A 24,135-nucleotide genomic window follows, 5' to 3' on the forward strand; every position below is an offset into this window, starting at 1 on the left:
TGAATGACTTTCTTTCAGTCAACTACGTGATAATCTGCTCTCATTTACATGAATTCTTACTGCTTTAAAACATGGTAGAATATCAAGATAATGAGTTTTGATGTGCAGATACTGTACGACGGTTTATGTGGACCAGACGTATTTTTTTTCACCAAGTTTACACGTAGACCTGTGAAATGTGTTGCCGTGTTGCGCCCAGGCCTTGTTGAAATAAGAAACACAGTTGATTATTTCCCCCACTTTAACACGCTGAGCGAGGATCTCTCTCACAGTGACTCAGCGTCGGTCCAGCTGCTGTCGGCTTGTTTGAGCGCTGAGAGGACGGTGAGGGTCAGTTGGTGCACAGATTCCAGCGTTGCAGCAAAGCATGTAATGGACAACTTGGCTCGCACTCCTCTTTTTTTGTGTGTGTGTGTTGCCTTTCTGCTTGTTTTCTTCGTGTGCTTCGTTCTCATGAAACGGCACTGTGTTCAAGGAGCACCGGTTCAGATAGAGGTGGTGACTTGACTGGAAACCGCACACACACACAGAGTTTCTCTTGAAAGCTCAGTCTTTAATTAGACTCATCATCACAATGGAGGAGGTGGGTGGCTAACAGGAAACAGAGCACAGAACAGGGAGGGGGGTTACAGTATGCGTGTGTTAATAGTCTCTGTACCTTGACATTGTGCTGCTGCCAGATAACACTCACCACACATGATTTGCCTTCCAGCTATTCTGTAAACACAGCACTTCCTTCTTTTTCCTTTTCAGGCACAAATACATTTATAATGTCAGTAACAACACAGAACAGCACATTGTTGTCTAAGATTAGCATAATGTTTGACCTTGTGATGCCTGTTTTATGTGTTTCTGGTCAGACTTGTGTTATTGAGAGCATTTACATGTACACCAGGGGGGTTTCCTATTGGCTTAACTGAAGGCTTAAGTGCTGGGTGGGGTTCCTGCGCTGGCTAAGCTTTGGTTTAAGGTTTAATGCATCAGCCTCTTCACCTGATAGAAAAACAGTAAATATATACAAATGTGGATGAGACCAACTTGGTTAAAACTTCACCAACAAGGGCTGAAATTGCCGATTATTAACATTAAAGCTACTACGAGGAACTTTAATTTTGTGTTGGTTTTGTGTCGGTCCCTGTGGACAGAAGCGGTAATGATTCCATTAGCACCAGACACCTTTTAGAAAACCTCTCATTTTACTGCAGCAGGATCTCTGACAGTCTGACCCGCGCATCCTGGTTCTGGTTCCCCCGTGCCTCCCGTTCCCTCCAGCGGGCCCAGCAATAGGGCCTGGGCCTCCAGCAGCGTGGTGTCGGTGTTTACTCCCAGCGGGGACCGGCAGGGACAGCGAGGCGAAGCTCTGCTACTGGCCGGAGGAGGAGCTGCTGCTGCCGGGCACGGAGCTCTCCACCTCCCTGCCAGAGAAGGCAGCAGCGAAGCCAGATCTTGGTCTGTCCGTGGTGGGCTGGTCGCTGATGGAGGGCCCTGGAGGAGTTCTGGTGAACCTGAATGATTTCTTTCGATTTCGTGCAGAATCCGACCCGTTGGCACCGATTACGAGCATTAAGAATAACTGTATAGAAATAGCCAATCTTCTCGCTGATGGTCTCGTTTACTGATGTAAGTCATACAGAGGCATCATGATTAAATAGAGACTGTTTCATAACCAGTTAAAAGTTCCTCACAGTCCATTTTAATATGTAGATTTTTTTGTTTTGTTTAGTCAGAAAAAAGTTTAAAAATAGTCAGCAAAACTTCCCAAAGCCCAAAGTGACGTCTTCAAACTTCCTGTTTTGTCCTGAACCAGAAGATATTCACTTGACAATCGTACTACAGAGAAAAGCAGCGTCTCCTCACATTTTCAGCACTATAACTGACCAATAATTATCTACTTCCAGTTACATTTGTTGCAGCGAGGCTTTTATTGTGAAACGGCAACGAGAAGTTTGTCTTAAGGACACATTTAACGAGTAACATCTGGATCTCCTGCAGCAGCGCTTGGCCTCGGTCTCGTGTCGCTCTCTCTCTCAAACAGTCGGGATAGTGGTTTTAGTGGTTATAGTTAATTGAAGTCAATTAAAGCTTTTATATGTTTCTCTGTAACCTCATTTAGTTAAATTTATGGTTATAGTCCAGCAGGATGCGTCATAGCCTGCAACATTCTTTGTTTTTAGTGCCACGAAATAATAACTGGAAGACGTTGATGTTGACGCAGCAGAATAGAAAATCACACCTCATGCAGCTGTTTGTGACGGTTGCATCTGGTTTCTGGGGGGTCTCTGATGGTAAATTCAGAATCAAACAGTGTCTAAATAAATTGCATGACTGAGCAGAAGTCTAGATGTGTAAAGTAGTTCCAGTTGTTTTAAGGCCTGGTATGCACTTCATGTGATTTAAGATCATCTGACTAAGATGCTGACTTGACAATTTCTATATGCATGGCAGTTCTTCCCTGTAAGCATCATTTTGGTGATACTCGGTTCAAAAATGAAAAGTCTTCTTGGACACGGATGTTATATATAATTAGTGTTTTAACAACATTTTAACGCCTATATTGAGTCCCGTTCCCACTGGACATAAACCCACTATAATCTGTCTTTTGTCTTCAGTGGGAAAGGTTATAATCAGCATTCATTCCCAGAACAAATGACTCTGCAGTAGTGACGGGTATTTATCGGCTCCAGTTCTAATCGGCAGTGATGGAAACATGACACCTGGGTGTTGAAGTGAATATATAAGAAATAAAATCAACAGGGATTTAGACAATTATTATAATGTATTAACATATGAAACATACAATCAGTATGCTCTCTTCAAAGCCACCAGACTCCATCGACAGAAACAGCAATTTTACCTCGCTGATCATCGTAAAACACTTCACTCAAACTCGACATAAACAAAATAAAACCCATCAAAACCATCTTAGTTAGTCTTTCCACTGTTCCAACAATCACCAACTCTGGTTTGAGAGTTTAAAAGAGAGACTGAATAAGTCACAGATAAAGTACAAAAAAGAAGAAACCACCTTAATGTTTTCTCTGTTCACTAACCCTGTTTTAACAGAAAGGTGTCTACTGGCAATGGGAAAGAAGTCTATCACCTATTTTTAGCAGCTTTGTGTTTAAAGAAATCTGCATTTATGCACTACTTTTGGAGGAAAAGGGAATTATACTAGTATATTTAACTATGTAGGACTTGCTGCATGTTGACATTTAATCATTTAAATGCTGTTGAAACATCATTTGAGCCAAATTTAAATATTTAAATGCCTCAACATCTTTTTGATCTGCAAATCATTTTTCGGCTCAGTCTGATTATATTAAAATGTCTTTTTTTTAATCACTTGAAGATGCTGGATTGGTGTAATGTAAGGCTCATTAGCCTGCTGCACACTAGACACAAATTGTCATTGTCCTGATCCAACGTCTCCAAACAATGAGGCAATGAAAGCTATTAGGCCGCTCCCTGAGAGCGACAAGAGAACAATACAGCATTACAATAGCCAGGCTTGTGGGTTGTTAGCTCAGCGGTTATTAAACATTAACTGTGGCGTAAGCGTTGTGCCTGTGGCTCACAGTGAAACCTGGGAAAGAGGAAGTATGAAACTGAAATCCAAAGTTTCTTCATCTTCATGGATTAAACTTTATTAACGGACCCCCTGCAGCCAGAGTAATCTAAGTAAAGCCGAGCTGCAGGAGAAGCTCGTAGGATTCAAACAGAGGATGCACCTCGACAGCAGCCGGAGACGCTCTGCTGGCGAGGTATCCGTGTGTCTTTCCTGTGTCAGTAGCCGACCTCTTCCTATGAGACTGACCTCTGAACTCGCCACCGACTTCAGCTTCCTGCCTGCACACGCGGGACGGATGAGATAATGATTTGTGGTGTTTCCACGTCATCCTGTACTGAAGTGCTGTTTGATGTCTGTTATTTAGAAACTGTTACTGCTCCAGAGGTTGGGAGGAAACAGAAACATCCAGCTAGACTCTCAATATTTGGCCCGTTAGTTTAGTCTGCAGAGTCCTAACACAGAATATGATATTATACTCCAGATTATGATCATATTGTGTTCCTCATCTTTGTAACCTCTGCCAAGGAGGTCATGTTTCACTCTGTTTGTCAGCAGGATTACGGAAAAACTACTGGCCTTATTTTCATTAAACCTCTTGTAAGGGTGTAGCCCATTAAATCAGTGGTTCCCAAACCTGTTCTGCAGGTATCTATGGGCCCCCCTTTTGTACATAAAAAATATCTTACGGGGCGGATATGTGCATTATTTTACAGAAATGGTCCGGGGGTCTGCACTCTCCAAGTGCCCCTCTAGTTTAATATTGGTTTACAGTATAATTGACAATCTGAAATCAGCCATTTCTGAACAACAGCCCACTATTTACATGTTAATATCAACTGTTTTATTGATTTCTAACCTAATTTAGGATCAAAACTGCCTCATGCTTTATTCACACCATGCATTAAATTAGCTATTTTTATTATATTATATATTAGTGGCAGTTCATTAACAAGTTAAACCTGATACAAACAACATTTTGGTACCAGTTTGGGGTTATTTTTTATATGTAATTGTGTTCATTGTAGCACCAGATTTTCATTTAGTTTTAGTCTTTTGATGAAAATGCTCACCTAATATTAACGTCCGTCTTTGATGAATAATTGAATAGCCTATATTTTAATGTATACATAATACATAAGGTTACTTTTAATTTAAATAATTAAAAAAAAAAAATCAATAAATAGTTTTCATTGATGAAATGAACACTGCAGTAATGGTTGTCAAGTGGTGATTACAACCAGGAGGCTGTGTTTGTCTGCTCATATTTACGGTCTGTATGATATCGTGTGATTTATGAAATTAGATTATTATGTTAGTATGTCATGTTTTTTTTTGTTGGTTTTAGGCTGGATAACAGTCTAATTATCCATAAATGTATGAATATAAACATGTTTACATTGTGTAGTGTCTGGTTACTGTAGCTCTGCTAACAGTGGCTGCTAAATAACCATTATGTCTCTGCTAACTAGATTAGATTTGTGAGCATAGCTGGTACAGTACTACTCTGTATTCTGTGTTAATGAATGGTTGATGAAGGGTGTGGGAGCATGTAAACAACGTCACATCTGTGCTGATTAATTAGTGTAATTAGTGTATTTCAACACAACAGTTTCTCAGTACTCAGTTTCTCAGTACTCAGTTTCTCAGTACTCCGTGTCTCTACTCAGTTGTTTGCTGCCAAAGACGTGAAGGATTTAAATACTCTGATGTTAGCATTGTGGGTACAGTTGTGGTAGCTTCCTAATGTCAGTTATGCTAGCCGTCACCATGGTTACAGTGATGCTGAACTTTTGTGGACCAAAGTTCGTTCATTGAAATTACTTTTAAATTCATACGGTAACATTTAATAATTGATAATTAGATATTTGTAGTGTTTTTTTTTACACTTTCTTTATTCGATTTTTTTTTAAATGAAAATAATGTTTTTTTTTACACTTTATTAGATTTTAATTTGTTTTATTTGAAAAAAAATACATTTTATTAGATTTTATTTTACTTTTTTAAAAGATGAAAAATGATTTTTCACTCTTTATTTATTCCATTTTCAAGAAACATAAATTATACATAACTATATCAATGTATAAACATACACATGACAAAAAATTAAATAAGAATACATTAATAATTAAATAAATATAAATTAAAAGTAAAACAATATATATAAAATTTGGTTCTGTATGTTCAAGATAATTAATAAAAGAACCCCGTACTGTTTTCCATCAATATAATATGGAAGATATACATGCAGACAGTTATTTTAGCCCTTTACCAATATATTTACATTTTTCCATGATAGTCCTATCAACTGTTTTGCCTGTAACAAACGTAAAATATTTGCTCTTTCTTCCTTATATTATGTTGAGGTAGTTTGTTAACAAATGAAACCAAATACAAACCGTGTATTGCTCCTTTTTAATTGCCTATTTTGATTATTTTAATGTTAATATCAGATTTTATTTGGATATATTTGCAGCCATTTATCCACTGGTTTGCCTTGTAGTTCTTTTGTTAAGTGGGAGATATTGTACGGTAGTATTTTTAATCACAACACGGAGGGTGATGTGAACATTTTCCCACTTGGCTGCTCATTATTATGATCTGTATGACATGAACGTAGCATTAGCCTTCACATAGAGGATGCTCTTGCACCTTCACAAACTGTATCACATCTGACGTGTTATTTGTTTAGACTAATTCCAGACAATGCTTTCATATTTGTGGTTATTCTCTGCTTGTAGACCGGCCTGTCAGAGTCATAACTATCACAACATGAGACATCTTTTGGCTGCTCTACGCTGATGTTGGCCAGCCAGTCGTCGACATTCATGAATCCCGTTCATAGCTTGAGTTCTTACTGGTGAGGTGGAGGGTGTGTCTGTGTTTGTGCTCGCCTGGAAAGGGTGTGTAGGCCTGATAAAAGAGCCATTAGTTAGCAGTCTTTATGGAGCCTTTCACTGCTCCGGTGTGGAGTGAAAGGAGGGGGTTGTTCCCGGCTGGCAGGCCCAGGCCTCGCTCCACGGGTCGGTCACCTCGGCCTCAATAGCGGGCCTGTCTGGAGACCCCATGTCACGACTTCCTGGGAGGGGAGTTGTTTCAGCTGTGTGTGTGTTAGCTGGCCTCTGCACTGAGAAGTGTGGGTGTGAGTGTATTTTCATGTGTTGGTACGAGGTACGAGCACCAAATGTCCTGACAAGAACTGAAAAGTTTGTACGCTCCAGTAATGTGTGGGTGTGTGTAACGGGACGGGGGGCGGGGGGGTCTGTCTGTAGGAGGAAAGGAATCTTTTAATCTCACTCAGGATATAGTTAACCTTGTCGTTGCTTGACAAAGACGTCAGTTACAGAAGAGTGGGAGTGTTTTCTTAGAGCAGATGAAAAGAGAGAGACTGTTTGCCTTTTTCAAAAAGGCCGTGTTTGACCTCACTGTGAAATTCCTCAATTCCTCACAGCCGATGATAAACTCAAGGTTTTCATAATCGGAGCTGATATTTGGAGGTCTTAATAAAGCAGAACAGACACCGCCGTCCGTTACTGAGGAGGAAACAGGGTGATTTTCTGCACTTTTCACATACAGCAGTTCTAAAAGTAGAATAATGAATGAAGAAGGTGCACAGCACTGCCTTTTTTTGTTGTTGAAGTCGCCCGATCGGACAGAGCGTTTATTGCAGTTTGCTGCGTCTTTTGTTTTGTTTTTATTGTTGCTAGGCAACCACCAAATGATTGTTAATATTAGATTAACACAAACCATTAACTGTACCTAATAGTTAATAGTAATAGCTGACCCGATTTGCTTCGACCGTTCCCATGGTAATAATCGACCTCTAAATCACTATTCGAATGCTTCATTTTTATTTTATTTTTATTATATAAGTATGTAATAATAATGTATACATTTTAATATGGCGTCTCGCTGCAGATTTATTAAGTCTGAAGAAGAGCATTGACTTGAAACATTACTAACTAAGATGTGCCAATAAATTGCACTTAAAGTGAGCTATAGTTTGCGGTCGGACATGCTTCTACATCTTTCATTGTTGTCTTCTACTGGTCCAGCACCGGTCTACTACGGTTTTGGAAGTGCACGACCACTTTACATTGTTTGTAAATCCCAAAATAGCCCATTAAATAAGGAATAATCCCACAACATTATGCATTACTCTTGTGTTTAGAGGTGCGTGTGTGGCTTTGAATACCTTTTAAATATTACTCACCAAAGCTTCGAAGGCTCAAAAAATGGTATTCGTGACAGCCCTAATTAATAGTACAGTTTAAATGAATGAAAACAACTTTCCCAAAGTCTCAAGTAACTCGCTAATTTGCCTCCAGGCCTCCTGCTTTCTTTTCAGATCATGGTAACTACGGTTGGTAAAGTCATAAAGCTCCGGGTATCCAGCAGAAGTCACCACAATGATTATTAAACGCTAATGACGTTGGGCGCTTTTCCGCTCTGAGTCAACTCAAAGTGTTCACGGCGCTCCTGTAAAAACGTGAGGAAAACACTCTGCAACAAAAAAGCAGCACACGAAATAGAGATGCAATTTTGATTTACAAAGTTAGAAAAGCAATGTTTAAGTGAAGCCTGATGTTGCCTTACACATAAAAGAGTGATCCCAGTCACTTCCACACAGTGAGGCATACAGCCTATTGATTAAAGACTGGTATCGGATCGGTACTCAAAGCTCAGGTATCGGGACTGAAAAAGTTGGATCGGTGCATCTCAAGCTCAAAACACTTCACTCTCTCACTCTCAAACGCGCTCTGTCTGATCTGGGCTTAAGAAAACTCTTTTGTTGCAGTGACCTCTGACCCAGTTGTCCAGATCTGTGTTGTTCAGTGAATCTAATTAGGTGTAATTGGACCTTGAGATGATCCAATGTATTACAGGAAAAGCCACCTTTTAAAATTCTGACTTTTTTGCAGTGTAGCTACAGTGGAAGAACAAATATTGATAAATCAAGCACAACTGTGATCAGACACCAAATGTTCACTAACAAGCTGTCAAACAATAGAAGCTAAAGAATGTTAATACTCTCACATACCTCCTGTGGTGAGCTCGTGTCCGCCTATCTGTTAAAATCTCTACATCTTCTCCTCTTAAATGAACTCTAAACAGATCGATATCTGACAGATATTTTCAGGGACAGGAATGGACTGGTTTCCTCCGTGGTTACTGGGCGGTGATGACATGAGATGGTGGAATCCAGTCCACCAGGCTCGTCCCAGTATGGGAGCTCAGCGTGTCTCCTCTCTGTGGCCGAGAGCTGACACGGGCACACAGCAGGAATGTGACTCCACGATATGACCTAAAAGAAATGAAATGTCACACAGGAGGAATGCTGGGAACTCTGCGTTCGGGAGGAGAGGTTACCACAGGCCAGGTTAGGAGGTTAGGCCTCCAGCCTCGGCCAGACTGGTTTTATCGCCGCAGAATAATTCATGAGCTTAATGTAAAACACAGCAGGAATGTATAGGAGTTGTACTCCTTTTCACCCACTGACACCATTATCATCTCTAACACGGTGACGAATGATCCTCACGCCTCATTATTTAATATGATTGCAGTCAGTCAATCAACGGGAAGCTGAGCGATAATAATAATTGATCTTTGATGGTTAACACTTCCTAAAAATGAAAAGGTGCTTGCTTTCTTCATCAATTTTAATCCTTCAAATTTGTAACGCCACCATTTAAGTCATATAGTTCTGTGTTAACCGTTAACACAAGCTGCCTCTTGATATTTTTGGATTGATAACCTGCAAAAAAAATACCACGTTGTTGCTTAAATCAAAAGTGTGTCTATTTCCAGTCCTCTCAGGCTGCGCTTTACATCGTCAGGGCTGCAAACAGTAGCATGCATGGTATGTTTGCATCCTCATGGTAACGTTTAGCATACTAGTATTAATCTCAAAGCACAGCTGAGGGTAACAGGATAGCAGGCATTCGCTTTAGAGACCAATTTGGTGCCCTCGGCAAGATATTAGCTGGCGCCCCCCTACTATACGTTTTGTGCGCTCACTAAGCGTGCCCTGCCGGGTTCTTAAACAGTGCTATCTTTGTGCATACAGGACTGACATAGCCTCCTAACCTGCTCATAATATAGTTGCCATATTGACCTCGATTGTGAGACACCCCCTTTTTTTAAGAAGATTTTTTCAAGATCAAACTTTTTTTTTTTTTTTTAATTAATAAATCTGACCAGAATGCATCAGTAACAGTAACAGTAACAGTAACAGTAACAGTAACAGTAACAGTAACAGTAACACAGCGTGTGTGCCTAGCGGCGGCACTGTTTGGAGATGTGATCCTGTCATGAACTGAAGTGTTGGACAAGTGGAAATGTTGGTGAAGCTAGATGAAAAGTCAGGATATCACAAAAGTAATCAGGATTCCAAAGAGAGTATCGATTGCTTTGGGGGAGACTTCAGATTAGTTTTTTTCCACATCTTGTTACCGTCTGACCAACAGGATGAATGTGCTAATTAAAAGGCTGATCAGTTGATTTGATCAAGAGAAGTGCTTCTTTAATAGGATACTGTTAATGTGAACACAACTCACTTTAAATGAACATAAAGCAACTTTTTTTATTTAACCTGAACACACCTCAACATCCTTCTTGCTCCACATGTAACTGAAATGATTCAGTTTCATACAGCCACGCTGCTTTTATATTTCTAGAACTGATTTGACTGCACACTACACTTCTGTTATCTTTCATCAGTTAGTAGACGTTGTATTTAACACTGCTTTCTATTTCCAACTGGCAGGACAGCAATGTTTAAATGAAACCCCTTTGAAGAGCTGTCTTGATTGTGTTGTGGTTCTCATAAGAAAAATGAAATGGTAGACGTTTCAACAACAGTGATTATCCCTGTAGGCAGACTAAGCTGTATGTTTATGTAGTCTTTGTGTTGACTGTGATATATGATGTGTCTCTGCAGATGGATGGAGGCCTGTCTGGACGAGGAGCTGCCTCCCACCACGGAGCTGGAGGAGGGGTTGAGGAACGGCGTCTATCTGGCCAAACTGGGCAACTTCTTCGCCCCGAAAACCGTCTCCCTCAAGAAGATCTACGACCGCGAGCAGACGCGCTACAAGGTGAAGACGTGTATTTATATACATCAGAGAAAGATAAAATCACCGTAATCTGATCGTCAGTCACTAAAGCCAGCAGGCACTGAGATGTCAGAGAGATGTGAGCTGTATAGCTGCATGCGTTTCCACGTCCAAGTTATGTGCTTTAAAATAACTCTGCTGTTAAAGAGATTAAACCTGAAAGATTACAAATCGTGTTAAAAACATCACCTGCTTGGAGTCGTGACTTAGTAAAGTAAATAGTCTAATCTTGAATATCCACAGCAAGTCATAAAGAAATCCAGCCTTCGTTAGTTCTCAAGTAGAAAACCAGACCTGATGGTTGTGTTAATTAAAAGATCCTCCTCTCGGAACAATCAATAGCCAGATGAGTATTAACGTGTTGGACGATCAGACCAACATGCAATCCTTTTCATACTTCCCTTAGCAGGTAAAACAACTGTCAGCAGGTTTTCAATGAGAATCATGAAAAAAATGACGTACCTACAGTAGATGGTGGTCGGCACACCCCCGGTTTGGAGAAACAGACAGGAGTACCAGCACAGGAGCAAAGCAATGTACTGCTGTGGTAAGGGGGGCAGAAGCAAAACGCATTTTAGACTCTTAAAAAAACTCTATATTTAGATTATTTTCACCGCTTTACCTTGCCGTCAGACAGCCCTCTCTGACGGGGAACTGAAGCTGTTGTTTCCATCTATGCTCTCGCCAAAGCAACCATTGAAAAAAACCTGTAATTTTACCTCGCAGAACACGGGAGTTGAAATCCGAACGAACCAAAGTTTCACAATAAGACAAACTAACCGATTGAGGCAGCGGTAGACCTGCAACACCCGTGTTCTGCGAGGTCAAATTACAGTTTTTTCAATGGAGTCTGGTGGCTTTGGCGAGAGCATAGATGGATACAACGGCTTCAGTTCCCCGTCGGAAACATAGCTATTAGATAGCAAGGTAAACTGGCGAAAATATTCTAAATATAGCGCCTGTTGCGGTCTGTTTCTCCAATTTGGGAACCGTTTTCTCTCTACTGAACTACACCCGCTAACAGTGTCTCCACGCAGAAGGAAGCGTGCATGTACTCATGGATAGAGAGGCTCGTGGTCGTGATGGCACGAGATGTAAACATTAATGGCGTCCTCCTCGGCTTAGCCGCTTCCTTCTGTGCGGTGATTTCAATCGGTGGGTGCAGTTCGGTAAAAAGAAAATAGTTCCTACATGAAACTGCTCTCAACGAGGTCTGTGGATTATCTTGAGTAACCTGGTCATGATTTCTGGAAAGAGACGTTGCTGTTGATTTCTGCTCTGAGCACCACAAACCGAGTGCCATCTAGTTCCATTATACTGGAGAGAAGACAGACATCTCTACGGCCGATATCTCCAACACTCGGCAACTCAAACCAAAATATCTAGATTTAAAAATAGCAGGATAGTCACCCTAAACAGAGCCGTCATTTTCATAGCTTTTGTAAAAGCAGGAAGTTTCGATTTCATACATCATACCAAAGTGTTCTGAAGCCAAAGAGTGACTTAGCTGTGGTGTCGTTTGGCCACAAAACACTTCTCTGCCTTTTATGGAGTCGTGTAAAGGAGAACAGCTTAATCTCCATCATTGTGGTCTGAGACGTAACCGGGAGATATTTGTGGTTCTGCAAACCTCCATGTAGTCTTTACTGACATCTTTAAAGTCCAGTGTGTGACACTCAGTGTGTGTTCTCTGCCTTGTTGGAGCTGTTGGATGAATGGGACCTCAGTTTATAGCTCTTGTTGTCAGTGTGAATGAGTCTGGAGTCTCTGAGTCTCTGAGTTGGAGCTGAGCAACATGTTTGTTGTGTCCTGACGTTTGGTTTCTCTCTTTCAGGCCACCGGTCTCCATTTCAGACACACAGACAACGTCATCCAGTGGCTCAACGCCATGTCAGAGAAGGGACTGCCAAAGGTGAGCATCCGTCCAACACCGTCTCTCACATGCAAATACACCTACTATTGAAACGATAGTCAGAGATAAACTTTATTGTATTAAATATCAGGCATCAGGGATTCCTCCTGGACCAGTTAGTAAAACCTTCAACCAAGATTCTGTTTAGAAATATTTATCCTTGTGGTTTTGTATTTATTCTGGTTATATCTGGGTGTTAACGCAAATTTGTTAACTAATTTCTTTAACACAGTAATGCAACTTTTGATTTTTAAATTACAGGCTCAGTCTTAAAGCTAGAGTGAAGATACTGGTATCATATGAAACTACAAAACCTAAAGAATCCATCGGTACCAACCATGTCATGCTAGCTTGTCGTGAAGGAGGTTAAATAACGCTCCAAACTTGCGCTAAATGTTGGCGAGGAAGGTGTCCCTTGACCTCTGACCTCCAGATGTGTGAATGTAAATGGGTTCTATGGGTACCCACGAGTCTCCCCTTTACAGACATGCCCACTTTATGATAATCACATGCAGTTTGGGGGCAAGTCATAGTCAAGTCTCCCTTTTAACGTACATTTTGAACAGATGAAAAATGAGCGATTAATTGTGGTTAACTATGGACAATCATGCGATTAATAGCGATTGAATACTTTAATCGAATGACAGCCCTAAGGTTTACATGACCCGTATCAAATTCATAATATTGTCATATTTGAGATAATAGTAGAATATAAGTGTGCATGTAAACGTAGTCACTGTTCGTAGCGATGGATTACCTCGAAACAAGTTTTCCAGTCAGCACAAGTTGATTTTCATGCTAGAGAGGAGAAATGTCAGTAGTTTTGTAGTTTATATGTTGAAATGCTCCTTTAAATGACGACTCAGTCTAAAAGAAGTAAACAGTTGCCTATTATAGTAAAAGTGTTTTCTTCTCAGAGTTTTCCACCCTGTTAACTCTGTGGAAACTCTGAATACTTGTCATCGTGTTGGCATGGACAAAAAAATTGAGAAATAGCCCAAAATATCAGCGATTGGCAGCTTCAAGTCTTTTTCCATTTCAGACAAAGCCAGGGGCGTGTGAATGCACATGTACGTTGTGTAATCCTTCATTAGCGCCACTACCCTGAATCACTGCTGCACACATGCTGCGGCACGCTGGCATGCTACCGTCGACCTGCTGATTCACTCACTGTTCCCCGTCTGTGTTTCAGATCTTCTACCCTGAAACCACAGACATATACGACAGAAAGAACATGCCGCGCTGCATCTACTGTATACACGCACTCAGGTACTCTAACTCTGTCTCTCTGTCTCTCTCTGTCCGTGAAGTTTGAACATCAGAAAACCACAGAAACAACAAACAGCTGTTGTGTTTTAAATGTTTGTCGTAGGAGATCCTATGAGTTCCTCTTTCACTGGACGGTGCTGTGTGAGCGCTCCAACAAGTTGACACGCTGTGTATATTCGCTGCGGTCCGCTCACATCTGTGGTCTGAGCATGTTTCAGGCCTGTGACGTTTTTATGAGGTGAACGGTGCAGTTTTTCAGCAGAAAGGCATTCAGTGGTTCACAAGAGGCTGTGGAGCGGTTTGTTTTAATAGAGCATTCCTCCTCAGGTAGAATGGATGCACGGCACAGCAGAGCAGAGGCGTGGTGTTGCACCACCCAGATGCCACAGAAGCACGCTCATTAACTGTCTTTATATTAAAAGACCACAGGAAACCTTCAACATAGTTGGTCCAACTGGTGATGATACAGTTTATTCTCTAATAACAGAACTATAACCAGTAGTTGATGTTGACGGCTGAGTAGCAGCTCAGAGCTCAGAGGAGGTGATGACGGAGGATCAAGAAAAAACACATTTCACCCAATTTAATGGATTCAGGTCGACACATAAAGCTCTGATTGAGTCTATCAAGAACCAGACTGGAGCTCTATTCCTCCTCCTCCTCCTCCTCCTCCTTCTTCATCTTCTTCCTCCTCTTCCTTGTCTTCTCCCTCATCTTCCCATTCTTCTTCCTCCTCCTCCTCTTCCAGCTTTTCTTCCTCCTCCTCTTCTTCCTTCTTCTTCCTCTTCCTCCTCCTCCTCCTCCTATTCTTCTTCTGCTTTGTCTTCTTCTTCTTCTTCTTCTTCCTCCTCCTTTTCTTCCTCCTCCTCTTCCTGATTTTCTTCTTCTCCCTCCTCCTCTTCTTCTGCTTTATCTTCGTCTTCCTCCTCTTCTTCCTCTTCTCCTTCTTCTCCTTTTCTTCCTCCTCCTCTTCCTGCTTTTTATCTTCTTCTTCCTCTTCCTCCTCCTCCTCCTCTTCTTCTTCCTCATTATCTTCTTCTTCCTCTTTTTCTTCTTCCTCCTCCTCTTCCTGCTCTTCTTCCCCTTCCTCGTCCTCCTCTTCTTCTTCTTCCTCCTTTTCTTCCTCCTCCTCTTCCTGCTCTTCTTCCCCTTCCTCGTCCTCCTCTTCTTCTTCTTCCTCCTTTTCTTCCTCCTCCTCTTCCTGCTTTTCTTCTTCTTCCTCCTCCTCTTCTTCTGCTTTGTCTTCGTCTTCTTCCTCCTCTTCTTTCTCTTCTTCTTCTTCTTCCTCCTTTTCTTCCTCCTCCTCTTCCTGCTCTTCTTCCCCTTCCTCGTCCTCCTCTTCTTCTTCTTCCTCCTTTTCTTCCTCCTCCTCTTCCTGCTTTTCTTCTTCTTCCTCCTCCTCCTCCTCTTCTTGTTCTTCTTCTTCTTCTCTTCTTGTTCTTGTTCTTCTTCTTCCTCTTCTCTTCTCTTCCATATAACATATACTCTTTCAACACCTTACCATCCGTGACGGCGTGTGGCTGGTATTGTTTCCACCTTGTGAGTCTGTGTGTGAGTCATAAGTCACAATGTGGTTCTGGCGGGAAGAACCACAGAAGTGGTTTAGAGTTCTCTGCCAGGCGTTAATATGTCAGACTGTCTGTGGACGGATTTTGTCACAACCATGTGAGACGCAGTCACGTAACTTCACAGGGTGTGTAGTTGAGATCAAAATAAAGGTCAAGTCTGAAGAGAGGTGTGGTCTGACCAAGGGTGCCGGACGTAGGAGGGGGAGTAGGAAGTGAGGAAGGGGCCACTTTACACCCCTGGTGCCATTTGGCGTCACCGCTGGTGTGATCCCTTCACAAGATGGTCTCTAGTTGTCTCTTATTTTTTGAATCTGAGAGTGTTTTTACTCCTCTGAAAGCAGCACATTATCTATTGGTTTACCTCAATAATTATCCCTCAATATCTGCAGCTTCACAAAATGACACGAGTGTTGAAACATCTGTTTCTTTGTCCTAAAACGACAGGGTTGAATTCTGATATTTGCTTTGTCTGACCTGTCTCTTTTTATTGTGGTAATCATGTTTTACTGAAGTTGTACTCAAGCATGAAATGGCTTTGCGCGTATTTGTTTTGCTCCTGTTCTTGTGTGACCTTTCACCTCTGCTACTGTATATCCTGTCGTGTGTCTTTATTTATTGTTTCTCCGTCCTCTTCTACAGCCTGTACCTGTTCAAGCTCGGCCTGGCCCCTCAGATCCAGGATCTGTATGGAAAAGTAGATTTCACTGGTAAGCATGAACACGAAGTCTTGTGCATCTGTTTTCCTCGTTGTGTCCCCGTTAACCCGATTATGTCCTCTTAAATCCAGAGCGTTACAGATGTCGCCATGTTGCCAAAGTTAACATGAAGTTTAAAATGTTTCTGCACCCTGAAAGCAGCACCGAGAGAGGAAGAGGAGGAGCACAGAGGGTTTGTTTTCCTCAGCAGGCCACAGTGTGGAGGAGCTGCTGGAAATGTGAAAGTCATTAGTAATAGTGAGAGCTTTTTCCTGTCAGTTGAGTTCCCGCTCGGCTTCTTGTCCCAGAGCCAGAACCCTGATTCTCACACATGAGTCAGGACCAGTCTGTGTCCACAGTGTCTCACCTCCCTGTCTAAACCAGCCACTGACCTGCTCCTTCTGCTCTGTGTCTTCTCTCCCACAGAGGAGGAGATCAACAACATGAAGAGCGAGCTGGAGAAGTACGGGATCCAGATGCCCGCCTTCAGCAAGATTGGAGGGATCCTGGCCAATGAGCTGTCGGTGGATGAAGCTGCATGTGAGAAGGGAGAGGGCGGGATCTGATAGATGCACATTATATAGTTTAGTTGATGTCCTACTTAGTTAGTTAGTTAGTTAGTTATTTAGTTAGTCCTCTGAGGCTCATCGTAAATCAGACATTATTTGGATCAGAAACCCTTTCAGCTCAGTTTTTAAAGCATATATTCATAATTTTTTCTTACACAGTTCTAGTTATGATCAGTTATTGTTCCTCTCTGAATCAATCAAAGCTTTATTCATATATTTTTTACGTCAATGACAAGACAAGATTACAGCTTTAGTTGTTTTTGTCTTTGTGCAACACAACATTGATTTTCCCCAAATTGCCAAGATAATGGCTTCACTTCTATTTCGTCTATAGAGTTTTGAAGTTGCATTGATTTAGGGATTATAATTCACCTTTTTTCTCCACTTCTTTCTACGTTTTAAAAGCAATTTTATTCATCATGAAAATCACTGACAAATTGCATCCAACTGAATGTATGTTGGTGCTGACTTTTGCTGCGAATTCCAGAAAAATCTAATCACAAGATAAAATATTGATATATGATATTTAAAGGAAAAGTTAGACAGATTTGGAAATACACTTTGCGTTCTTGCCAAGGATTACATGAGAAGATCGATACCTCTCTTTACGGCCCAAACAATGGTCAAATTGCCACGGAAAACTGTTCAATGTCCGTTCTCCTCCTTTTCTGCTTCTATGGTTCAAGTATCAGTACGACAAGAGGATAATATTTATTGATTGAAACTTAACATCATCAATCAATAATATATAAGATAAAACATACAGATAAATATCCGCATGCAGCCAGCTCCTCCTCACCACCTCCTCCTCTTCCCTCCTCAGTACACGCCGCTGTGATCGCCATCAACGAGGCCATCGACCACGGTGCACCGGAGGGCACGGTGGCCGCTATGCAGAACCCCAACGCCATGCTGGTCAACCTGGACGCCAGCGGCGCTTGCCAGTACCACGACACGCTGTACCAGGCCAAGGGAGAGAAGGTGGCCAGCTCACGCAAACGGGTACGAAGTTGTGAACTTAAGCGAGACGAATGGTGGCCTCGGGGGGGGGGGGGGCACATTATCCTTGAGAGACCATAAAATGGCCATATAGTTAAAAATGGGGCGAGTCATCGTCCACGCTTTGATTAGAAGATAATTGAACATACAGCCTGAAGCAGAAGAACATTTGGCATCAGACAGAGTGAAATGCTGAGGCCACACAAACCACTGGGGCAACAGAAATGAAACCATAAAGAGCGGTGGCTGGATGATGGACTGGTCTCACTCCATCCTCCATCCTCCACAGACTTAACAGCAATTTCTTGCAGTGAAAGATAAATGTAGGATTTATTTATTAGAATGTAAAACGTTTGTTGTGCCAATAGGCAAAGCAAATAAATGACCAAAATTAACATCAAAATAAGAAGAAGACAACAAAAATACCTTCTGGAAAGAGATGCATTTTACTCTGGTGTCGTGCCGGAGGGATGTGATGATAAGTGAAGCTAACATGTAATGCTGTTATATTTTACTCGCTCTGCTCCGACAGCAAATGGAGAATGTGGACGCAGAGAGAGATATCTACGATGAGCTTCTCACCCAGGCTGAAATCCAGGGCAACGTCAACAAGGTCAACGGTAAGTCACATGAACACATGTATGCGTTAATTTGTCTCGGTTCCCATGGTGCAGCAGTGAAATGTCAACCCTTTTTCTCCCGCAGTGAGCAACGCCTTGAGTGCAGCCGAACAGTCGTTGCTGAGCGGCGATGAGAATAAGTTATACGAGGCCCTTAAAGCCATGGGCGTCCAGAACATGCAGGCCCAGAACAAAGCCTGGTACCTCAAACAGCTGCAGGGTGACCGAGAGAATAAAGACCAGGTACAGTAGGGGGGTCAGCGTGCAAACCGAGCGGCACATTTATGTCAACAAAGTGTCTCCTCAGTGTAAACTCATCTGGATTTCTTCCTTATCAGACGTCTCCAGGAGAAGCTCTGACTAAGGATGAGCTGCAGTGCGGCGTGGTCGTGTCCAATGAGATTGCAGAAGCCTACATAAAGAGTATGCACATAACATACATTCTAACTAGGGCTGTCAATCGATTAAGATATTTAATTGCATGATTGTCCATAGTTAATTGCACATTTTTATCTGTTCAAAATGTACCTTAAAGGGAGATTTGTCAAGTATTTAATACTCTTATCAACATGGGAGTGGACAAATATGCTGCTTTATGCAAATGTATGTTTATATTTATTATTGGAAATCAATTACCAAAACAAAACAATGACAGATATAGTCCAGAAACCCTCACAGGTACTGCATTTAGCATAAAACAATATGCTCAAATCATAACATGGCAAACTGCAGCCCAACAGGCAACAACAGCTGTCAGTGTGTCAGTGTGATGACTTGACTATGACTTGCCCCGAACTGCATGTGATTATCATAAAGTGGGCATGTCTGTAAAGGGGAGACTTGTGGGTACCCATAGAACCCATTTACATTCACATATCTGGAGGTCAGAGGTCAAGGGACCCCTTTGAAAATGGCCATGCCAGTTTTTCCTCGCCTAAATTTAACATTATTTAACCTCCTTCTCTCTACCAATGGATTCATCAGGTTTTCTAGTTTCATATGATATCAGTATCTTCACTCTCTCTTCAAAAATGAGCCCTTTGCAACCTAAATATTCCAATTTGCATTAATGCATTAAAGGAATTAGTGGCCTTAACTTTGACAGCCCTAATTCTAACAAAAACTGTCTTCTTCCCTCTTTCTACATCTGTATCTGTTCTCATAATTAACCCCGCGTCTGTGTGTGTAGTGTTGAAGTCCGTGGAACGCATTAACGCCGCCATCAGGGCGGGTGTGCCGGAGAAGACGGTGGAAGAGCTGATGAACCCCGACGCTCAGCTGCCTGAAGTTTACCCCAGCGCTGCAGACCTCTACCAGAGAGAGCTGGTCAGCCTGCAGCAGCAAAGCCCCGAGGTAACCAATGAAGAAACACGCTCACACACAGTGAAATACACAGAAGCACAGTAGTATACGTAGAAACCACACCTCCGCATCATTCTTGGTTAAAACAAACATGTGATCATTTGGCTTTGGAGGGTAAAACACAGGACGAGATCACCTTCACAGTTGCTTCAGAGTTTCTGATGTTCCTGTTCATGTTTCCTCTGATTTAACTGTGGAGCTACACATAAAAAGAGACACCATCAGCATGTTGTTTGCCTCTGGTAGTCTTCAGTGGCAGTTTGACGTATGAGGTAAATATTGTGTCCCGTGTTCCGCAGGGCTTGCTGTCCCACCCCGAGCTGCTGGTTGCCGTGGAGATGCTGTCATCGGTGGTGCTGATGAACGAGGCGATGGACGTCAGCAACCGAGGCGCCCTCTGGAAACAACTGGCCAGCTCCGTCACTGGACTCAGTAATGTGGAGGATGAATACGCACAGAGGTGAGCGCACACAGACACATCAGGAGTCAGTAACACATCGTCTTAAGCCCCTTTCCCACTGGACATCTGGCTTTTGTCTTCAGTGGTAAAGGTTGCAATCGACAGTCATTCCCGAGACAAATGACTCCAGAGTAGTCACGAGTATTTATCGCCTCCAGCCCCGATCGGTAGTGATGGAAACATGACAACTTTGTCGACCGGACACCTAATTTTCAGCCCTGTTCCGACACGATGCTATGTGACGCAAGTTGAAGTGAATATATAATAAATAAAATCAACAGGGATTTGGACAATTATTATAATTTATTTATGTACAAAACATACAATTAATATGCGCTCCTCAAAGCCACCAGACTCCTTTGACAGAAACAGTAATTTTACCTCGCTGATTATCGAAACACACTTCATTCAAACTCGACAGAAACAAAATAAAACTCAACTAAACCATCTTTATTAGTTATTATTATTATTATTATAATTAGTTTTATTAAGTATATAAAAGTATAAAAAATAAGTAATCACCATAACGTTTTCGCTGTTAACTGTTTTACCGCACATTTGTGACGTCGAACGTGACACACCCCAAAAAACCCAGAAAGGCCTCTCATTTACTGGCAAAGGGAAAGAAGTCTATCACCTATTTTTAGCGGGGGTTTTCTGCTCCGTTTAAAAAAACCTGCATATACTACGTGTTAATTATGGTGTAAAAAGGGTGTTAGTGATGTCTTGAGGTTTGTGTGTTTCTTGACGGGACTGAGACAAGCTGTTGATACCTGTGTGCTCCTCAGGTACATGGATGAACTGATGCGTCTGAAGGCAGCAGCCAGAGAGGAAGGCTCCGACTATCTCACCTGGAACGACATTCAGGCCTGCATCGACCAAGTCAACCTGACCGTGCAGGAGGAGCATGAACGTAAGAGACACACCAGTTACACCCAAAGGTGTCAAACTCCTCTGTGGAACTTCACAATGACTCGAAACCACACATTTATTCAAATAGACAACGAGTCACATGTTTAAAAATAGAATCTAAGTCATTTGTTGGCAACAAAAAGAGTAACGCTGCTTTATGTAAGTTAAATCGTTAATCGTCAGATGAGGCCACATCTTGTCCGATATTACAGACGTCATCTTCCAGCTCATCCTCTCATATTATATCGTGATCGTAGACTCACAGAGTTTTAGTTGGTCTATATTCTGAACGTCTGTTTGTGTATTTGTACAGGTATCGCCGCCATCGGGCTGATCAACGAGGCCCTGGACGAAGGCGATCCCACCAAGACCCTGTCCATGCTGCAGAACCCCTCAGCCAAGATGACAGATGTGGACCCGTCGGTGGCTCAGCACTACCACGATAAACTGCTGGAGGCCCGCAGAGAGAAGGCTCACGTAAGACACAAACACAACGTACTGCTCTACACCAGTCTTTCTGCTGTAGGGAGGTGGAATTATAAAATAGATGTCCAGGTTCTAACCTCTAGATGAGTATGAGGTTCGGGTGAAGTTTACTCTGGATAGCGTGTCGACCGGTGCCCCGGTCCCTCCCTTTGTGATTTGCTTTTTCATGTGTTTGTCTAGTATTCAGGTGAGCATTATGCAAACACGTCATGCAAACACCGCCTGGCTACAGTTACCGACTTTAGAAACGCTTTTTACTGCAGCTCATACAGTTGAACGCTGTCATGGCTGTATACAGTAAGACTGGGTATATCATACTTATACGTGTATTTTAAGGATTCTAATGAATCCAGTTATTGTACGGGTGAAAAGAGGCCCGTTTCCAACTAGATGTGAGTTGCCAAAAAATGTGCAGCTGTTAGAGGTTCAATATTTGGTTTAGTTCAGGCAGTAAGCTGCTGGATGAGAGCTCAGATTTCTGCTCCGACTTCCTAAATACTGCACAGAGTCCAGCAAGGTATCGGGGCAATGCAGCTGAATTACAATCAGTATTTCACATTAGGAATAGTAATTAATTACCTTGTATTGATAATGTCTGTGTGTCCCCAACTAGGAGTATTGCCACCTTTTTTATTCCAATTTAAAGCTACTACGAGGAACTTTTTTTTTGGTGTCGATTTTGGCGGCTCCTGTGGACAAAAGCGGTAGTGTTTCCGAGTACCAGAGTCCCTTTAGAAAACCTCTCATTTTACTGCAGCAGGGTCTCTGACAGTCTGCCCCGCTCAGTCCTGGTTCTGGTTCTCCCGTGCCTCCCTTCCCTCCAGCGGGCCCAGCAATAAAGCCTACAGCTGCATGGTGGTGGCTGCTGCTGCTCTCCACCTCCCTCCGGAGCTCCGACTGCAGGTCGAACAGTGCAGCCCCACTATACTGTATGTGACCAATTTGCATAAGCTTGTCTTCCCTGCACCACCGGTCACTTGTCCATCCAACAATCCCCCCTCGTCTCCTTTTCTACTAGCTCCACACAAGGGTGTTTTATTTACGGAAAAGCATCAGTACAAACCGTTTTCTGTCAGATGGATGATTATGACATTAACGAATGAGGGGGAAAAAAGCTGTTCAAGAAGTGGATTCTGGATGAATTGCAGTTCATCGTTTCTGCTCTGAACCTACAACAAAAAACTATTTACATGGATAGATTATCAACTACGATCATTAGTCTCCTTTTAGCATTTCCTGGTTGTACATAGCTGTTTGTAGGCGTTGCTGCAGGTTGATGATGGTCTGCATTGCAGGTATCCCAGCATGCTTTGTGCAGCGAATCAGTCGCCTCCCATAGACAATGACTAGGAGCGAATTTCGTCACCAGTCTGGTTGCATACAATGGGGCGACACCGGAAGGCTGCAGTGAAGCCGGGTCTGGGTCTGTCTGCGGTTTCTGGTGAACCTGCATGACTTCCTCTGGTTTCATGCAGAATCTGACGATGACGAGCATTAAGAATAACTATATAGAAACAGCTTAACTTCTCTCTGATGGGCTTGTTTACTGATGTAGGTCATGTAGAGGCATCAGAATTAAACTGAAACTGTTTCATAAAAAAAAGTTTCTCACATTAACTTTAAACAAGATGTCAGGCACCAAAAATGTGCAGCTGTTAGAGGTTCAATATTTGATTTAGTTCAGGCAGTAAGCTGCTGGATAAGAGCTCCGATTTCTGCTCTTCTGCTCCTGCCTCCGAAATTCAGCAAGGTATCAGAGCAATGCAGTAAAATTAGGGGTTTTCTAAAGGGACTCTGGTGCTCGGAAACACTCCTATGCCGATACTCCTACTTGGGGACACACAACATTATCACTATCAAGTAGGAGGACTGGCTGCTTTTTCCTTCCAAGTTAAACATTTGCTATAATTTTATATATATTGATACTGAAAAAGCGTTTTTTGATATCATGATGCTGATTACAATCATATTCTATATATATTCTATGGATATTCTGTGTATTTTGAACCGAGCAGCGGTCTGGTGTTGGTGGCTGAATGAATGGCTGGATGCTTCTCAAAATGTACAAGTCAAAGATACAGTAGTTTATGTGTTAAAATGCTGCACAGATGTGTTATTGTGATGTGAGGTTGTAATTCAATGGGATCCCCGACCCATCGTGCTTGCAGATGGCTCCATGTGACTCAGGCCTCTGAGCCCCACATGACACAACCAGACTGCTGATGTCATGGTGTGATCATCTTTCCCCCGCTCACTTCCTGTCGTACGTCTGTCTGCCTCTTTACTCCCTCTGTCTCTTCAGCTCTCTGAGGTTTTCTTCTGTTTTCATTACCACTCTTTGGTTCCAGAGACCTGGTCTGCGTCCAGACACATCGAACAGTCTTTCCTCTGCTCTCTCTGACTCATTTGACTGTGTTATCTTCTTTACTTGAAGTGAGGCGAGCTGATGAATGTGTGTCTGTGCAGCACATTTGCATGTGAGGTCACAGGAAGTCAACCATGTTTGGGTTTGTCGTAGGAGAAGCAGAGGAGCTGGGTTTGGTTTTACGACGGAGCACAAAGGTGCAGAGGAGGTGAAATCCCTCGACTCGGAGAGTTAAATG

At 42.3% G+C, this 24,135-nt stretch overlaps 1 protein-coding gene across 1 annotated transcript in view; it reads left to right on the forward strand.

Moving 5' to 3' along the window:
* The window catches only part of iqgap1 (IQ motif containing GTPase activating protein 1), a 62,000-nt gene that overhangs the window by 17,867 nt on the left and 19,998 nt on the right, over positions 1 to 24,135 (forward strand). The window contains exons 3-15 of the mRNA XM_074659092.1: positions 10,506 to 10,662; positions 12,515 to 12,592; positions 13,785 to 13,861; positions 16,069 to 16,136; positions 16,551 to 16,664; positions 17,517 to 17,695; positions 18,225 to 18,312; positions 18,398 to 18,555; positions 18,651 to 18,735; positions 19,502 to 19,665; positions 19,974 to 20,134; positions 20,923 to 21,047; positions 21,360 to 21,523. Of these exons, the coding sequence (XP_074515193.1) occupies positions 10,506 to 10,662; positions 12,515 to 12,592; positions 13,785 to 13,861; positions 16,069 to 16,136; positions 16,551 to 16,664; positions 17,517 to 17,695; positions 18,225 to 18,312; positions 18,398 to 18,555; positions 18,651 to 18,735; positions 19,502 to 19,665; positions 19,974 to 20,134; positions 20,923 to 21,047; positions 21,360 to 21,523 (1,618 nt within the window). The remainder of the gene's footprint in view (positions 1 to 10,505; positions 10,663 to 12,514; positions 12,593 to 13,784; positions 13,862 to 16,068; positions 16,137 to 16,550; positions 16,665 to 17,516; positions 17,696 to 18,224; positions 18,313 to 18,397; positions 18,556 to 18,650; positions 18,736 to 19,501; positions 19,666 to 19,973; positions 20,135 to 20,922; positions 21,048 to 21,359; positions 21,524 to 24,135) is intronic.

This window comes from Sebastes fasciatus, chromosome 2 (genome assembly GCF_043250625.1).
Source record: "Sebastes fasciatus isolate fSebFas1 chromosome 2, fSebFas1.pri, whole genome shotgun sequence".
Lineage (NCBI taxonomy): Eukaryota > Metazoa > Chordata > Actinopteri > Perciformes > Sebastidae > Sebastes > Sebastes fasciatus.